Source organism: Mixophyes fleayi, chromosome 1 (assembly GCF_038048845.1).
Source record: "Mixophyes fleayi isolate aMixFle1 chromosome 1, aMixFle1.hap1, whole genome shotgun sequence".
Lineage (NCBI taxonomy): Eukaryota > Metazoa > Chordata > Amphibia > Anura > Limnodynastidae > Mixophyes > Mixophyes fleayi.
Window position 1 is genome coordinate 69,715,727 of NC_134402.1, and position 19,183 is coordinate 69,734,909.

The 19,183-nt window shown below is 39.2% G+C and overlaps 1 protein-coding gene across 1 annotated transcript in view; it reads left to right on the forward strand.

Annotated features, from left to right (window-relative positions):
• TUSC3 (tumor suppressor candidate 3) overlaps window positions 1-19,183 on the forward strand; it is a 202,278-nt gene that overhangs the window by 133,962 nt on the left and 49,133 nt on the right. Inside the window, exon 6 of the mRNA XM_075196227.1 lies at window positions 11,842-11,931. Coding sequence (XP_075052328.1) covers window positions 11,842-11,931 — 90 coding nt within the window. The remainder of the gene's footprint in view (window positions 1-11,841; window positions 11,932-19,183) is intronic.

A 19,183-nucleotide genomic window follows, 5' to 3' on the forward strand; every position in this document is an offset into this window, starting at 1 on the left:
GCCCATGACTGTACTCTTTACAATAGGCTCCTACATTAAGTTATCATACACTTCGCATTTCTCTGTCTATTTGCGGCACTCACACTCCTGTGAATCATGTGTGCATTTCCTCCTTCTTCATTATAGGGTCCACTACAGTCTAATGGCCCATGCTGTGCCTATGGTCTGCTTCCTTGTCAAATACCCACTTGGGGGCCCTACTACTTGATGCCTGGTGCTATTTTTCACCTGTGGGGATCTGGGGTGCATAATTCCTATCTGAGTACAACTTTCCTGGGACATCACGATGGATCGGCTGTTCAGGATATTTTCTATAGTTTTCTCCCACAGGTGTGATTTCTCTGGGGATCATCAGTTCACCAACGTCACTGCAGATACTGGACTAGTTGATGACCTTGTCATCCCTTGTGTAATTCTGCTTCCACAGGCAGCACGGTGGTTCAATGGTTAGCACTTCTGTCTCACAAGGGTCATGAGTTCAATTCCCAATAAGGACCTTATCTGTATGACGTTTGTATGTTCTCCATGTTTACGGGGGATTCCTCCCACACTCCAAAAACATACTGGTATGGTAATTGGCTGCAGACAGAATTAACTCTAGTCTTTCTGTGTGTGTTAGGGGATTTAGACTTTAAGCTCCAGTGGGGCAGGGACACACAAATATCACAGTCAGTCACTTTTATAAACTTCTCCCTATCACTTGAAAGTTTCTAAAACATTTCTTTGGCTGGTCTTTCTCTTAGTCCCAACCTTGTTTGCAATTTATTTTGGGGTGGATTCATCAATGTCCTTTTTTATCTTGTACTAGTCTCGATGGTAGGAAATAGCCTCCATCTTGGCCTGAGATTAGTCCTCTTTCACGATTAAACCCCCCCCCACATACATACACACATACACACACACACACACACACACACACACACTCTTTTAGGAAAGTAGTTAGGATTTCACAAAAGTGGATATCCTTCTTTATTTCACTGTGTCTCCTTAAGGCTGACTTTTTCCCTGACTCCTGGGATATCAGACCGGCAATTGACAAAACACAGGTTGCCTTTATCTACTCCCCTGGATACTTGCAGGGAAGGCAGTATACAGTCCTCGCTCCTAGGTTCCACCTATCAAGGAACCCAGAGTTGTGTATAAGCATTGTCCTATAGCTCTGTACTCTCATCATCCTGTGTCCTGAATCAGTAGCCCTACTTTAGGATGCTCACAGCTCTGTGAAGTGGAGCCCCACATTGACTGCCATTTTGTGTAGAAAATGTGTCATGTGCATAACACTTCGCTTAAATAGATTATATACTGTTTAGATGCTAGAGGTACTGTGCATAGTGCGTTTGGGCCAAAGATGTGTCCTATGCATAACATAATCTGCACTTGGATGATGTGTCCTATGCATACTAAAATCTGCACTTCGATGATGTGTCCTATGCATACAACAATCTGCACTTGGATGATGTGTCCTATGCATACAACAATCTGCACTTGGATGATGTGCCCTATGCATACCACAATCTGCACGTGGATGAGGTGTCCTATGCATAACACAGTCTGCACGTGGATGAGGTGTCCTATGCATAGCATAATCTGCACTTGGATGATGTGTCCTATGCATACCACAATCTGCACTTGGATGATGTGTCCTATGCATACCACAATCTGCACTTGGATGATGTGTCCTATGCATACCACAATCTGCACTTGGATGATATGTCCTATGCATAACTTGGATGATGTGTCCTATGCATACCACAGTCTGCACTTGGATGATGTGTCCTATGCATACCACAATCTGCACTTGGATGACATAAGGCTTGTCTGACCGCATTCCGTAAGGAGCAGTGGCGTTCATATAATAGTTTTTCCTTATTTTGCTTTGGACTGTTGTGGATGAAGATTCCCTATAGACTACTTCAGGATGAAGGTTACCTTTGGTTTTAGCAGTTTAATAAAATGGTCATCAAGGGGATTTCTTTATTTCAAGAAAGAGTCTGTATTTTTTTTCCTATTAGGTGCTAAATATCCCAATGGCCCCTGGCTGCCAGAGAATGCTGGACCTTGTCAGTCCATAAGCTCCAGCATGCTTTTGAAGTCACAAGTAGCTATGGCCAACATGTCAAGGGTCAACATGCCCAAGCTACCAATGGCTGCTAGGAACAATAGTAATTGTATTTCTTTACACTGTTACCCTGGCTCACCACCTCAGAGGTGCAAGGATGAACCCAAGTGCTAATTAGCATGGTGCTGGTTTGCACAGGGAATGAATGCACAACTTTGCAGATGGTATTCTCCTAGGGATTTCTGTCCCATGCTGAAAAGGCTGAGACTGGTTTCTCATTATAATAGGGGGACCCCAAGCTGTAGTTTTACCTATTATTATGTGTCCAGCTGAGTCTGGCATATTGTAGTGCTGGTTGCTCTTTTTGCAGGGGGAACCCACGTTCATTCTCCCCCTACTTTAATGGTAACCAGCCTAGGCTGCAGCATGTTGGTGGTTGTCTAATTGAGGGAGGTACTCTACATATTTTACAACAAATTGGATTGTAGAATAAATAACTTTTTGCAGTGCTCAGTAAGAGTCCACCATGCAGCCAGTTCTGGTACTACATGTAAATGTAATGAATTAAAATAGTTACATTATGATGGTAATTAATATAAATATCTGGGCACATGGACTTTGAATATGATGCCCTTGGTGAATGTTAATTGCATACTACATATATGTGCATAGCAAGCATCTGTCTTAAAATAACATTTGATTAAATACTCTGTGTAGGATAATTTTCTTTGGTAATGAAGGGGTCTCTCCATCGTATGCAGTTCAGACTGTGGCTGTGCATATTTCTGAATAGCAACACAATAGTTTAATAAAGGAATGGAGGAAATAGCGGCACATAGTGGTGGAGTTCAGTAAGTACATTAAATTCTGAATCAGGTGCCCTAACAATTTAAATATATCTATATTTTGTTTTTCTTCCAATGTTAGCAACTGACCTTGAACTTTAATACTTATAAAGTTTAAACTTGCTTTTCTGGAACAAACGCATACAGTACAATTGTTTCCTCTTCAAAATAGTTTCAAGGATTTGCATCACTTTGTATAAATGCAGTCTGTACATTAGGCATTAGTTCAGGGTCATGTGTTTCATCTTCTTTCCCTCCATGCTGATGGATTTACTGAGATGCAAACATCTTTCTGAGACAAAAAAACATCTAGTACTGAAAAGCTCCAAGGTAACATCTCCATTATCTTTGCACAGTGAAGTGTCCACTGTCAATTTCTTTGACATATTGTTTATAACTCTGACAGTTCTGGAGATCCAGCAACTCAGACTCACTATCAGATGAAAGAGAGAAGGCAGTGAGCACACATTAAGAAAGAAAAAGGTGCACATTTGTGTTACTATTACCTAAAATTGACACCATCAGTCATTGCCTCTTGCCTGAAAATACAGATATGTCCTCTGGTCCACTGTGTTGTGATCTGAGAAGCAGGTATTGTGTAGTGTTGTATAGTATATCCTGATTTAGAGCATTGTTATGTGTTGCAGTTTCTGCATTAGTCCAGACTCCCAGGACTCCTAGGCAGTTGACTAGGGCGCCTAAAACATGGAATGAGAATGACATAATGTCACTCACTGAGTGTTTTTTTCAGGCCACATCCTTGAACCACTAATTGCTCCATGTAGCCATGCCTACAATTTAACTGTCTGTTTCCCTGCGGTAAAACCAAAGTTCATACCCATTCAGCATTTTGGAACTGTCTACCATAACAGTGTTCTGAGCAACCTTTTGTGGGTTTGCAGATATGGCTGGATATATACAAGGTGGAAAGAGTAAAAACATTATTTAAAAGTCCATTCTATTAATTTTTATTATTATTATTATTATTATTATTATTATTATTATTATCATCATCTTTATTAATTTAAACTTTTCAATTTTTCTATTAATACACCTAAAATACTGCTTGCTACAGCCTCATTTAAGTCTTCTGAAAAAACTAGGTATAATATGTGTTGGTACAGAATAAAGTGACTAACCAAATTACTGATACCGATATTGGAATGTGAGCACCCCAAAAAAATGTCAAAATGGGCTCAGCACAGCGGTGGGAAACGCCTCCGTGTATGTACAATGAGTGTCCCATTTGCATTTAAATTGTTAGATATTAGGCTTTAGGATGCTCTATTGTAAACTATTAGCACCACGTCAATTCTTATCAATTGTGTCCAACTATTCCCAGTGATACTTTAAGTGAAATTCTCCAATGGGAAATTTTCTGTACAAAATTCTAAAAGTGTAAGGAGGTTTGTATATACTTGGACTTTTGTAAGAATAAGAAAAAAACACCATTGTTTCATGTTTAGTTGCATTTAAATAGCTTCTCTTTTTCTATGAGTTACCGAGCATCTGGTAAAGCATACTCATGTTTGTTTATTTACTACAAATGTAATCTATACAAATGTCAACAACATTAACAAGATCTTCAATCTCTGCATGAAATTGCATTTCATTAGAAAGGTGCAATAAACTCTGAGTAAGGCACTTGAAAGGTAGAAAATTGAAACTGATACTGTATAAAAGCAAGAAACCATTTAACAAAATGCAAGAGAATATACCCAGAGTGATTTAAGCTCTTATTTTATGGTTTTCTTAAACAAGTCAATTTTAGAGTTCATAAAACAAGATAAGTTAGTGAATCGCACACAGTATAACTTTTTTCCCCCACTTGTATTAGAGAGAAATACTGCATAAACAATAACAAAATATACCAACAGATGTAGCTAGCTGGATTCCTCTCTATTCAAGCCTAATCTATTCTTGATTATACCAAAAATAAATATTATCGATGGGGAAACAAAATTGACTTTTGTCTCGCGTGTCTAAAACATTTAAAAGTAGGAATCATTTAGTGACAATTAAGGTTAATACCAACGCCCCCCTACTCAGTACCTTTAAGAAAATAGAAGAGGTTTTCTCTGAGTATTAGAATAATCCCTATTCTGCTACTCCCCCAGATGATATCATCATCATCATCATTTATTTATATAGCACCACTAATTCCGCAGTGCTGTACAGAGAACTCGCTCACATCAGTAAGCCCCCATTGGGGCTTACAGTCTAAACTCCCTAATACACACACACAGACAGACTAGGGTCAATCTGTTAGGAGCCAATTAACCTACCAGTATGTTTTTGGAGTGTGGGAGGAAACCGGAGCACCCGGAGGAAACCCACGCAAACACGGGGAGTACATACAAACTCCTCAGAGATAAAGCCATGGTTGAGAATCAAACTCATGACCCCAAAGCTGTGAGGCAGAAGCGCTAACCACTTAGCCGCCTTCTTGATAGGTTACTAAACCAGGCAGAATTGCCTGCTCTCTGATTCTCAGTGAGAGTGTTTGGATGCTGATATAACCCTACAAGAAGTGTCGACAGCGATATTGAATCTTAGACTCCATAAAGCGTCAGGCCCAGATGGGTTTTCTGGGGAATATTATAAATTGTTGAATGTAGATGTCACTCCCGTATTGTTGGATCTATATCGAACAATTCACCAATCACATCCTCTATAGCCTATGTTTAATTAGGCATATATAACTCTCATCCCGAAGCGGCTACCGATCCAGTGTTATTGTCTTCATATCGTCCCATTACCTTATTGAACTTTGATTTCAAGATATTATCAATAGACTTCAAGGTATTTTACCTTCTTTATTAATGAATCATCAAATAGGCTTTGTCCATTGTAAGCATTCGGTCAGGGGCATATGTTCAGCAATTGCAGCAGTGGTAGCTTCTTGCAGAACCGCAAACTCTACTAATGTGCTCTTTAGTTCAGATGCTCGCAAAGCCTTTGGCAGTCTTGTGGCCTTTTATGAACTCAGTCTTGGAGAGAAGTGGTTTAGGACAGGACTTCATAGACATGATACAATACTTTTATAACAAACCGGTAACCTCCATACTGCTTAACACGTTATTTGGGAACCCTATAGAATGTGAAGGGGGACCAGGCAAGGCTGCCCATTGTCCCCTTTACTATTTAGCCTATCACTGGATCCAATGTTACGGGTTATTCAAAAATGGCCTACCTTGCAAGGTATTCAAATAGGGACAGAAAGCATTAAATTCACCACCTTTGCATATGATATGTTACTATAGTTATCAAACCCTGGGACCTCCCTTATTCCCTTGATGAGGAGAATTGAGGAGTTTTGATCAGTCTCTTGTTTTGGGGTCAGTTTTGATAAATGAACACTTCTACCTCTGGGTACTGATGAGCATAGACCACGATGGGCAGCTGCTATCTCTTGGCAATGGGAACTGAAATTCATATCTTATTTGGGCATTTTACTTCCTCGCAACCTAACCACGTCATACAAAGTCAACATAGGTCGGATCATCGAAAATATGAGGACAGAGATAAAGTGGTGGGAACATCTTAATGTCTCCTATTTGGGTAGAGTGAACCCCCTGAAGATGTTGTCCTTTCCAAAATTGTTATCTTTTACAGAAACTACCCCTACTTCTCACATAATCAGAGAACATCTTTTCAACTGCCTCTTTCTCACTTTTATTTAGAAGAAAATATGACCCGAATCCCCTTTGTTAATCTTCAGTAACCCACATCTAACAGGGGTGTCAGTTATTCCAATGTGGTTCAATATAATCATGCCTAACACCTGTGTTATTTGCATGACTGGATATCGCAATGCAGTGTTTATACAAACTTGACACTAAAGAGACAGTTCCTCCCATCCTTACTTATCAAATATTTTCTTTATGTCCATGATCAGGAAATTCCACAACATATACTGGACAATCCTCTACTACTGTCAGTGAGAAAGATTTGACATATTCTTCATCGTAAATTTCACTTAAACCCATACAAATCTATACACCTATCTCTTATTGGTCATACTGATTTCCAAGGTCTTGAAAAAGCCAGGGAGCGAAACGCGCGTCGGCGTCTCGGCTCGCCTATCTCCTTTATCACAGGCTCTCCCATTGAATCGCCTCCCAGATTTTTATAGGCAGGGCACTTTCACATAACCCCGCGATTTGGGAATTGAGCCCTTTTGATATATCTTCTGCCTCTGTTGGTACTCTGCTGTAATAGACAGTATTAGATCAGACTAATGTCTCACTGACATAGAGTATTAGTCCTACTGCTACAGCAGCTTACACAGGGTTAACCCCTGAGTCTCATCAAAAGAATTGCCACTACTGAGCTGTTTATTGGTACAGCTTTATTTGGGGATTTTGATCTGTTTTCCCCCACTAATTGGCACTCTAACTATGATAACAACTTCTATCAAAGATTATATATATCTGGTGGACATTTGATTTCAATGTCTACTGAATACGACGAGAGGCATTCTAATTCATATTGTATACCATTTCCATTCTATAGATAGGTGGGCTTTTGCAAGTAATTGCATTTTAACCACCTTTTACTAATTTTTATTGTTTGTTTTAAATATTTCGCTCATGTTCTTTCCATATATATTATTCATTCTATTAAAAGTTATGTTTTAACCTAGCACTTTAAGAGTCCACCATACACTTCTTTTCCTCCTCTCCCCTTTCTCCTTGCCATATATGATTTCCAAGATGGCATGGCTGTTCACCCATTTAGCGTGTGGGAGCATCGGGGCTTGCACTCAGTAGGCCAACTGCTGGACAAAACCTCTAAAATACCACTGCACTATACCAAGGCCATAGAGAGGTTCCCATTTCTAGGCCCTTGTGGATTGGCGCTTGTGCAGGCCCGGGATTATGTTATGAGTCTCATTAATTTATTTCCTGCTATCGACTGGGATAATCCCTTTGACACCCTCTTAAACTCCTGCCCCCCCCCCACCCCCCAGATAAAAAGCCACTTCATGTCATTTTAGGCTTTCGAGGAACAAGTAAATTTGCTCCTCTGTCCATACTGGTCTTACTCAATGGCTACAACAGTTTCCACACTTAAGTAATGAGATTTTACAAAAAAACCTAAGCACTTCTGTTAAGTTATTCCTGACATATGTTCCTTAATATATTTAATAATGGTTATGTATCCCCACACCGTAAGTTAGCTATGGGTTTATCCGATGATAAGTGTCCCAAGTGTGGGGTGGAAAGTACAGACCTGTTTCATTGTTTATGGGGTTGTCCGGTCATTCGGGGCTTTTGGATCTGTGTGTGTTGAGATTTGCAATGGCGGAGCTAGTGAACTATCTTTTGTTCACACCTGAATGTGCTTTATTGGGCATTTTGCCACCGATTAAGTAGACTGCCAAAGGCAGTAAAAGACTATTGCTGGCAATCTCGCCTGTCAGAAAAAAATGTATTGTCAACATTTTTAACTTTATTTAGGCACAATGGGCAATGGTCAAACCTACCACTCTGGGGGTCCCATTCTTGTTATTATACCAGCTACCCACAGCCCAGGAGGTGAAGTGGTAGTAAAGAGTCCATGGCCTGGTAACCTCTGGAAAGGGGGTCGCCTTTTTTGTTTCCCCAGTAGCCCTGAACTGACTAGCTTGGGACTGTTTTTTCCTATAGCAAGAGGGTGCCACATTTGTGGTCTCTGTGTTATGTGAAAACCAGATCAGGCTGTCTAGTTCTTGGCTTGATTGATGATTTGGGCAGCAGGGTATGATGCCCATTTTTGAAATATTTATTAGCTGCGTCTGTAGTCTGAGACAGCTGTCAGTCCCTTTCAATTCTCCACCGTTCAGCTGCATTTTTTTTCTGCGAGTGATTGACAGTTACTTTCACTTAGACCACAGATGCTGCAGTCATTAAATTAAGCCGGTATGTAAATATAGTATTTTGATTCACAAAGCACAGTATGCATGTGCTGCATACTGTTCAATTATCTGCCATGCATAATACAATTCTATCAAAGTGCCAGCTTGTGGCAGAACTGTGTGTTGCAGAGAATTGAATTATTAAGCATTGGGAAACACACTTGACACAAAGAAATGTGTTTCCTAAAAGTGGTAGCACATTGAAGAATAATTAAATCACCCACCATTAGAACAAAATTTCACACTCTACATTATACAAACCTTATTAATCAGTAAAAAGGAAGAAAAGACTCATAAGAAAATGCATATAAAATGCATTCAACCTATGCAAACTATATCTTATCCTCCCAACATTTTTGATGGTCACAAAGAATTATTTAGTGTAAACATCACACTTATGTTCATAGTTGAGAGTCACACACAAGGGGACATTTTTAGAAACTTGGGCACAGGACAAATGAGCTGTAACCAATAGCAACCAATCTGGCATTTCTTTACTTATTCTTTGTCCTCTGTCCACTACCACCCAATGTGTTTATCAGTCCTGCATTTATATTATAATGTAATTTATATTATATTTATAATCCATTACTTAGAGATTTCAGCCTGGATTCTGATCCAGAATTAGGAAGACCCTGTGAATATTGCTCAGTCAATTGTTGGAAATTGTTATTATTATATGGAATCGCAAAATTCTGCAACACTGCATATCAGGGAAATAGAGAATAGGCTATAAAATGTAGAGCTCTATTAAGCAAAATACACTACAAGAACAAGATGCAAAAAAACCATAAATGTATTAGTACCAATAAATGATACCTGAGACATGACATAATAGACAAGGTACAGAGCAGAGTCTATTACAGAAGAAGAATGCACAAGTGGATGAGGTGGGAGCATGATTGTGACCTCATTATATGAGTGAAACAATATTTATTAATGGGTGGGATAGGAAAATATATTTTAGTGGAGAACACCCTTTAAACAGTTTTTCTACAGAAGTAGCAACATTTTAATAATTTTCCTAAAATTACATAAAGGTATATATTATGCCATTGCCTTTCTTAGGGGGGAATTCAGTTACCCCCAGAATAGCACCGCACTAAGTGTATTACTGTTAATAAGGTAATTTTAACACAGATATCTGATTGCGGCTCCCTGAGTTGCGAAAAAGTCGGCGTTGAAATTACCGTATTAACAGTAATTATGCGCACCATTACCATAATATCGGTAATAGTGCACTTTTTACAGTAACACGGACAATTTAATTCCACCTTTAAAGTCAGTGTGGTATATTGCCTTGTAACAGCCTTTATTGCCCTAATACATATACAGTCTTACTTAAGTATATTTTATTTGCACCAATAAAGGATTCAAAATTGTTATCATTCCAATTCCCTAATTACTAAATGCATTTAATTGTCTGTTAAAATTCTGAAATGTTGCTGTATTGCCTGAAATTGCTATAGAAATCATTTTATTACATTCAGTTTTGGCCATAGCCAGATTAAATGTGACTCTGTTTGGCCGTTCTGTTTGATATTTGCTAAATTGAATTAGGCATTTCGCTGGCTAAATCCCCTTGTTGCTGAGAGGCATGGAACGTTACAGCACCCGCAATGCTTGTCATATGATTTAACATCACTTGAATAGTTGATAAGCATACACACAGTGCACAACACTGAAACAGCACCACATGAGGATAGTTTAGACAAGGAAAATGTTGCATGTTGTGTGTTATTATTTTATCCATGAATTTATTTGTCAGCAAAAATGTGAACATTAAATAAGCAGTCAATGAACAATAGCAATGTTAATAATACACAGTCCACGTCACAAACCCTATATGAAAAAGCAGTAATGTGTATAATAATACAGTTATCTAAAGTGAAGAGCCAAACGGCATAATGTGTGCCCATTAAGAATATTTCTTTAGCCATCAATCCCATCATTCCATATAGAAAAAAAATAAATATATGAAAATAAATTTGAGACATCCAAATGAACAATGAAATACATTTAAAAGACATTTAAAATTAATAAATAGTTAATGCAATTAAATATACAAGGGAGAGATTGACCTTGTTTCCTCTTGACTCACTACTCAGCACATAGCCAACCATTCTAGAGGCCAGGCATTCCTGCAAAAAGTTATCTATGTCGCAGGGTATAGGGGATGCCTGTGCCGCAGGGTATAGGGGATGCCTGTGCCGCAGGGTAAAGGGGATGCCTGTGTTGTGCAGGGTATAGGGGATGCCTGTGGCGCAGGGTATAGGGCATGCCTGTGGCGCAGGTTATAGGGCATGCCTGTGGCACAGGGTAAAGGGGATGCCTGTGGCGCAGGGTATATGGGATGCGTGTGGCGCAGGGTATAGGGGATGCGTGTGGCGCAGGGTATAGGGGATGCCTGTGGCGCAGGGTATAGGGGATGCCTGTGGCGCAGGGTAAAGGGGATGCCTGTGGCGCAGGGTATAGGGGATGCCTGTGGCGCAGGGTATAGGGGATGCCTGTGGCGCAGGGTATAGGGGATGCCTGTGGCGCAGGTTATAGGGCATGCCTGTGGCACAGGGTAAAGGGGATGCCTGTGGCGCAGGGTATAGGGGATGCCTGTGGCGCAGGGTATAGGGGATGCCTGTGGCGCAGGGTAAAGGGGATGCCTGTGGCGCAGGGTATATGGGATGCGTGTGGCGCAGGATATAGGGGATGCCTGTGGCGCAGGGTAAAGGGGATGCCTGTGGCGCAGGGTAAAGGGGATGCCTGTGGCGCAGGGTAAAGGGGATGCCTGTCGCGCAGGGTAAACATGGTTCCAAACACACAAAGGTGGCGGCAGATCACCAGGTTTTGTCTGCACATTTCTGGTCCTATCTTCCAGCGTAGTACTGCTTTGGTATACTGTCAGGGGAAAAAATATTTTAAAACTAAAATATGTTATTTTATTCACAGGCTCTATAACTGCAATATTTTACTGTACATGACACTACAATAGAGTGCTAGTATAGTACATAACATTTATTACCAAGTGTTTCTTTTTATTTTAGTGTGTTGTGTTTGCCATGACATCGGGACAAATGTGGAATCATATACGCGGACCCCCATATGCACATAAAAATCCACAAAATGGCCAAGTGGTGAGTATTTTTATTTATTTAACTTGCCTTCAATACAATTATTGCTTTGTAAACACGTAAACCTGTTTTGTGCAGCTGTAATGGGTATCTTAGTTTGGGTTTATTGTATATTGGGTATGAATCTGCAAGAGCTTGTAACATATATCTATAAGCTTTTTTACATACAGTAAATATCATGTTAGTTACATAAAATGTTGTAATGTATTTGCAAAAATGAATATATGCAGTATTTAAGTTTTTTATTTGTCCATATTCACCACCTATAAATGGCAGATTTTAACTGTTGCCTAAAGCCTTAACTTTATGGCAAAATTAGTACCACCATTTTTTGTTGTATTAGTGTACAATGATTTAGCTTTTAGCTGGGTTCAGAAAGCATTCTAATACATGAATGCTTCAGACACACACACACACACACACACACACACACACACACACACACACACACACACACACACACTAATACTGAGAAATACTAATACTGTACACCAAGACTGAACAATACTGATACTGTACACTGTGAATACTGTACACCAAAATTGGACATTACTAACACTGTGCACTATTAATAATGTACACCAACATTGTACACTACTAATAATGTACACTAATACTGGACACTACTAATAATGTACACTAATACTGGCCATAATAAAACTGTACACTACTAATACTGTGCACTAATACTGTACACTACTAATACTGTACACCAACACTCGACCATACTAATACTGTACACTACTAATGCAGTACAGTAATACTGGCCATACTAATACCGATCACTACTAATGCTGTACACTAATACTGGCCATACTAATACTGATCACTACTAATGATGTACACTAATACTGGCCATACTAATACTGATCACTACTAATGATGTACAGTAATACTGGCCATACTAATACTGAACACTACTAATGATGTACACTAATACTGGCCATACTAATACTGAACACTACTAATGATGTACACTAATACTGGCCATACTAATACTGATCACTACTAATGATGTACAGTAATACTGGCCATACTAATACTGAACACTACTAATGATGTACACTAATACTGGCCATACTAATACTGAACACTACTAATGATGTACACTAATACTGGCCATACTAATACTGAACACTACTAATGATGTACACTAATACTGGACAAGATCATTACACATTTTGAGAGATTTAGGTTCTGTGGAAGATACTGTTGAAAGCCTCATATACACATAGACCACCTCACAGCCAAAACAGGAACACTTCAAGGATAGAAATGATTTTTATAAATGAAGCTTAAAAAAGGTAAAGGTAGCAGAGCTTTCTTCACTTTCTATTGCAACTGTGCTAAAAAAGAAAAAAAGAGTTTAGTTACTTAAACGGGTTAATACAGAAAGAAATGGAACGGGGGAAAACTGTTTAACAGAAAACTGTGTAGAAAAGACAGTGTCATCCATTGCAAACTATCATGTTTTGCTTTAATTTTATTCCTAAAATGTGATTGCTTGATATGGTAACACCGCTTTCTTCACACTTATCTGTACAACAGTTTTCATATATGTACCCATTGGGTCTATGCTTTGGGCAAATACTGAAGTTTAATTATTTTTACAAAAACTAACTTTTATTTAAAGAGTGCCAACATATTACTTGGCACTTTACACGGAGCGTTTAATCAGTGTCCTTTGCATCAGTCCCTGCCCCAGTGGAGCTTACAGTCTAAATTCTCTACCACACAAACACATACACAGCTTAATTTCATCAGAAGCCAGTTAACTTGCCAGATTGTTTTTGGAGTATGGGGAAAGCTAGGAAATCCAGAGGAAACCTACAGAAACACAGCAACGTATAAATTCAACGCAGGATAGAACCAATGGCCTTAGAGCTGTGGGGTAGCACCACTGTGTACCCAAGTTTTATATGAAATTGCATTTCTGTCCATTGTATTACTCTGTCCCTTGCTTCTTCACCCTTTCCAGAAATGATGCTGTCTGCAACTGCATTATGCCTCAGTTATGCAAGCATTATCAGGTGCATATCTAATAGACATGTGCTGTCAGCGCTGTTCGTATTCTTCCCCCATATACCCATACTTTACCAACAAGACCTCTTACAGCTATACAGTAGAGATGGGCAGGCTCGGTTCCCCCGAGATCCGAATCCATCCGAATTTCGCCTATCCGAGTACCGAGACGAGCAGGCTCGGTACTCTCCCGCCCATTTGGAATCAAAATCGAGGCAAAACGTCATCGTGACGTATTCGTATTTCTGAGCTCGGTTTTCGCGAGATTTGAAAAGCATAAATACCTGCCTCCACAGCAATCCATCGCCATTTGACAGAGGGAGAGAGCAGGGTTAGGTCACAGGCTATATCAGCGCAGGTACAGAGCAATAATTGGACACATTATTGTTTCTATTCTATACAATTCTAATATTAATACCAATTGTTACAGCAGTAAGAGGAGGATAGAAGAGGGTTTTTTTTTTTCAATTTCTGGCACTCCAAGTGCTTTTGGGGTGTCCCATATCCCCAGTGTTTTACTGTAATTTTTCTGGCTGTCAAAAGTCATATTTGTCAGCAGTATCTATCTAATACAATTTTGGCACCACAAGTGCTTTGGCCTCATTAAAATGGATTCAAAGCAGTTCACATATGAGCAGAATCAGCAACCCGGTTCTGTCATCAGTCCTGATGGTAGTGTTCCCAGTACGTCATCTGGGAAAGGCGATGTTAAAGTACATAGTCTTTTAAATCAGGGAAAAAACACACACCAAAATTTTTTTTACCGTGTTGAAGCAAAAAAGAATTGTAACTGAGGAAAAGTTAACTGCCAATAAAAAAAAAATTGCCAGCATGCCATTCTACACACGCAGTGGCAAAGAAAGAATGAGGCCTCCGCCTTTCTCTATTAGTGGCAGATTAAAAAATGTTACTGAGCCGCCTTCTTGTACGGTCACTCGTGACCAAGCAAGACCAAGTAATTTGGAGTCTAAAAGTGGTGCACAACTACTGTTAAGCGTGAAAGCTGAGCTGCAAGAAAACAGTAAGGCATTAGAGGATAATGTATGCTCTGAATCAGAAATGACACCAATCCCTGTGGAGAGTCCATCCATCAGTGGTATGTCTAATCGTGAGCATTCTGTTAGTGGCAGTGTACCCATAAAGAAGGGTCCTTTCAGCAGTTCTGCTGATGTGTGCCTTAACAACCCGGGTGTAGCCGGTGATACAGCAATTGAGGATGTCATTTTCTAATTAGAAGAGGATGAGGGGGAGATTTGTGTAGTCCACGAGGGCACTAATGATGATGTTGATTATGATGCAGACAAATACCAAATTGCCTTTGTCCATTTAATTTTATATTCTAATTCTACAGTCTATGCAGGCTGCTTTTTTTCTATTCAACTGCAAGTGGAGGCCGGGAGGGGGGTCATAGACAGCCACCAAGATACCTTTTTTTATATTGTTCACTCTATGCAGGCTGCTTTTTTTCTATTTAACTACAAGTGAAGGGGGGGGGGCTATAGAGACTGAAACCAGACTGCCTTTCTCCATTTCTTTATATATTTAACTATAAGTGTAGGGTGTAATATACACCCAAAGACGATGGCTGCATTGCCAATAGGCTAAGATGAAGAGGAAGACAATCAGGTTTGTGTGCAGAATTAAGGATGGCCTACCAGGGATTAGACTGTTTTCTTCCTAATTTATTAGCTTTAGAATTACCTTACTTATCCAAAAAACAGGTGGAGCACTAAATTAGATTAGATTGATTTTTTAAACAAAATTGCAAAACAAAACCAAAACACTCAAGGGTGGTTTGGCAAAACCAAAACCAAAACACGACGTTAATCCAGATCCAAAACCAAAACATGGGGGCCAGTGAGCATCTCTACTATACAGCGACACCAGAGAACACTGTCTGTTTCTAAGCAACATAAAGGGCTGTTCAAAGTGAAAATCTCCACTTCTAACTCATTCACGTGTTAACCTATGTACATAACACTTGGGTTGGATACACTCTATATCAGTGTGTATCAAACATGTACTTTTTTGACCAGATTTTTAATATGCAAGAACCAAGTGTAAGCAGATGGCTATCTATTACTGACCCCCACCTTCGCCTCATCTGGTCGACATCAGTTGATTGAACTGAGTAACATGAAAAGCTATTTGCACTACTTGTTTAAAACCCAGAGATATCTGTTTGGTGATGCAGCAGTGAGTCCAGGAGTAGCCATGAGGATTGCATATGTCTGGCCCCTTACAGATTGAAAATCTGCTAGCCCTAATCTAGCAAACAGCTCTGGATACTTTGCAGTGCAATCCCCTGCAGACTGGAGCACACAACTACTAAGCACATACCATCCTTTGGATTTATAGGGGTCTGCGCTACCTAAGAGCATCCACATATACAACCACACTGAAATGGTTGTCACACATAGAAGATTATTACATTGTTGAAAATAAACATTCTGTTTTATATAGTTACATTATTTGTAAATGCTTGTGAGAGTCAGGATGGGATCCTGTCAAGTCAATCTCTAGGCCCAACATATTCAGTCTCTTCACTCCCTCGTTCCTCTTCTGTCAACATTCTGCATCTCTATGCACCATCCCCTGAAGCACACTAGTAAAATGATTTCTTCTTTTGAGCCTCCAATGTGAATTATTAATTTATCCTGTCCTTATAGGCCTCGAAACAATGATTAGGCCTGTCAGAAACATGTCTCACAGATTTACTTGATGTGGAGTGTTACATTGGCTGCCAGTGTGCATCACTGCTTGATAAATCAAATGTTTTAGTTATTTATACCATGTTTTACCTAGAAGAAACGCACTGAGAATTCTCTCACACAATAGTTGCTTTTTCAAACAGACTCTGCTGTAATTGTTGCCTTTAAAAATGGGCTGTGGAGGCGCATCATGCAAATATACAGTATTGTCGTCCCATATATAGAGCCATTATTTTTTGAGGCAACAATGGACACATTAAGCACATCATGATAAATCTTTTTGTTCTAGGAATAGGACAAATCCAGCTGTGCAGTGGTTAGATATCAAAATCTGATTTCTCATCACTTCACTAACTGGAAAAAGTGCTCAGATGAATATCTAAGTCATTGCCAAACCACTTAAACCCATTTCTGTTAGTTTAAACCAGAAGAACAATGGATATTTAATGTTTTGGATACATTTTTAAATGTATGTATGTCAGAAAAGCAGTATATAAATTCCTCTCTAATAAGGTTAGTCATCGACCCTGAGGTACTTCAGGTTCATGTTAACATAGTCTCCCATGGAAAGACATTATCCTTCTTCAAGTGGATTCTCTGGGAATTCACTAACATTGGTCATGTTCTCAATTCCCAGTGTGAAAATTATGGGATTCTGTCAATCTCTCAGGACCAGTGGATCATGGGAAATGTATAGAAGTTCAGCTCAGTTGCAGAATGTTACCCATTAAACTTGTGAAGTTTTAGTAATAAAATTAAGCATTTAGGTTAGTTGGGGCCCTTTATCTCACTATCATACATTCATGGAATTAGTCCTGCTTGGTTTCTGATTTCCCTTATGTGATCTCTGCCAAACTCCAAGAAACCACTGGGAATATCTAGAAATGCAGTCAAAGCAGATAACTTTATTTTAACTAATTGATTTTTGCTGCATGGTTTGAAATTTCATGATATTCTTTATCTTTGGTTCATTAAGTGCATTGTATTGCTGGCAGTATGGTGTCTGAACATATAATTAGATATGAAAATATGGCTCTTACTATTATTAATTGTAAATTTCCCATGATGTATCTTTGTTTGAAATAATAATTGTGCCTTAGGTTTTATACATACAGCTATTCAATACAATTATATATTATGTGAGCAGATGTATATTATATATACCAGAGAGCATGATGAATTTTAAATGAAATGTATTATTCACTTTTACGTTAAAATACATAGTTTTATAAGTAAAGAGGATTGGATGCCGAATGACTCACTATGTTGTACAAGTAGCAGTATCGGGCCACCAAAAGATATATATATATATATATATATATATATATATATATATATATATATATATATATATATATATATACACACACACATATTTATCTATATATGTGTGTGTGTATATATATATATATATATATATATATATATATATATATATATATACACACACACAAAATAGAAATAGATCTTCACCACACTCCATGTTGCCCACATTGTATAGACAAAAAGCAGGGATACTCTGCACTCTTCAAAAACATAATTGCTAGTGTACTATCTACTTTTTCGACTTTGGTGGGGGTTGGTCAGCTTAGCATATATTGCAATATATATATATAACTAACATTCCCTGTTTTAAATATAGAAAAGTACAGGTAGTTTGTACAGCATTAATTATGTGTTTGGAGAGTGCAGAACATCTCTTTATTTATATATATATATATATATATATATATATATATATATATATGTGTGTTAACCCGTGCATGATACTCATGCATTTTTTTGTCAAATAATGTCAGTATACCAAATTCCAGGTCATTCAGATGAGCCCTTTCTGAGAAAATAGTTTTTTCCACAAACACACACACACACACTAACACACGCCGCTACACATGCAGGGGCGGATCTAGAAAATGTTTGTTCCCCGGGGGGATGTTAGGGCAGGGCGATTTAGGCTCCGCCCCCTTTCCGACTTCTGAGGCTGCCGGGGGCTGCACAGTATGTGCAGGTCCGCTCGGCAGTGACAGGCAGGGACAGTGTGCTGCCCGGCTGCTCTGATTGTGTTTAAAACACAGCAGCACATTGTCACTGCCAAACGGACCTGCACATACTGTGCAGCCGTCGGCAGCAAACCCCTGCTAGGGGGGGGCGATTGCCCCGATCGCACCCCCCTGGATCCGCCACTGTACGCATGTGTGTTCATGAGGTAAAATTACCTCACGAAAATGAGTTTGACCCCTCAACTCGTCAATAATGTCAGTATACCAAATTTCAGCCCTTTTTGAGGTTTTTTTTCCCACACACACTAAGAATTTAGTAGGTCAGTTAACCCGTGCATGATACTCATGCATTCTAGTCAAATCAACCTCCTTCTTGGGCCAGATTTAAACTTCGTTAAAAGTCTGCAAGAATTCAGCCCATATCCGCAAATCTCTATGTATTTCAGCTGATAAGCGTATCTGCATTTTAGGCCGGCCATGGCCATTTGTAATTTTCTACAGAAAATGTGGCCCATAGGTATT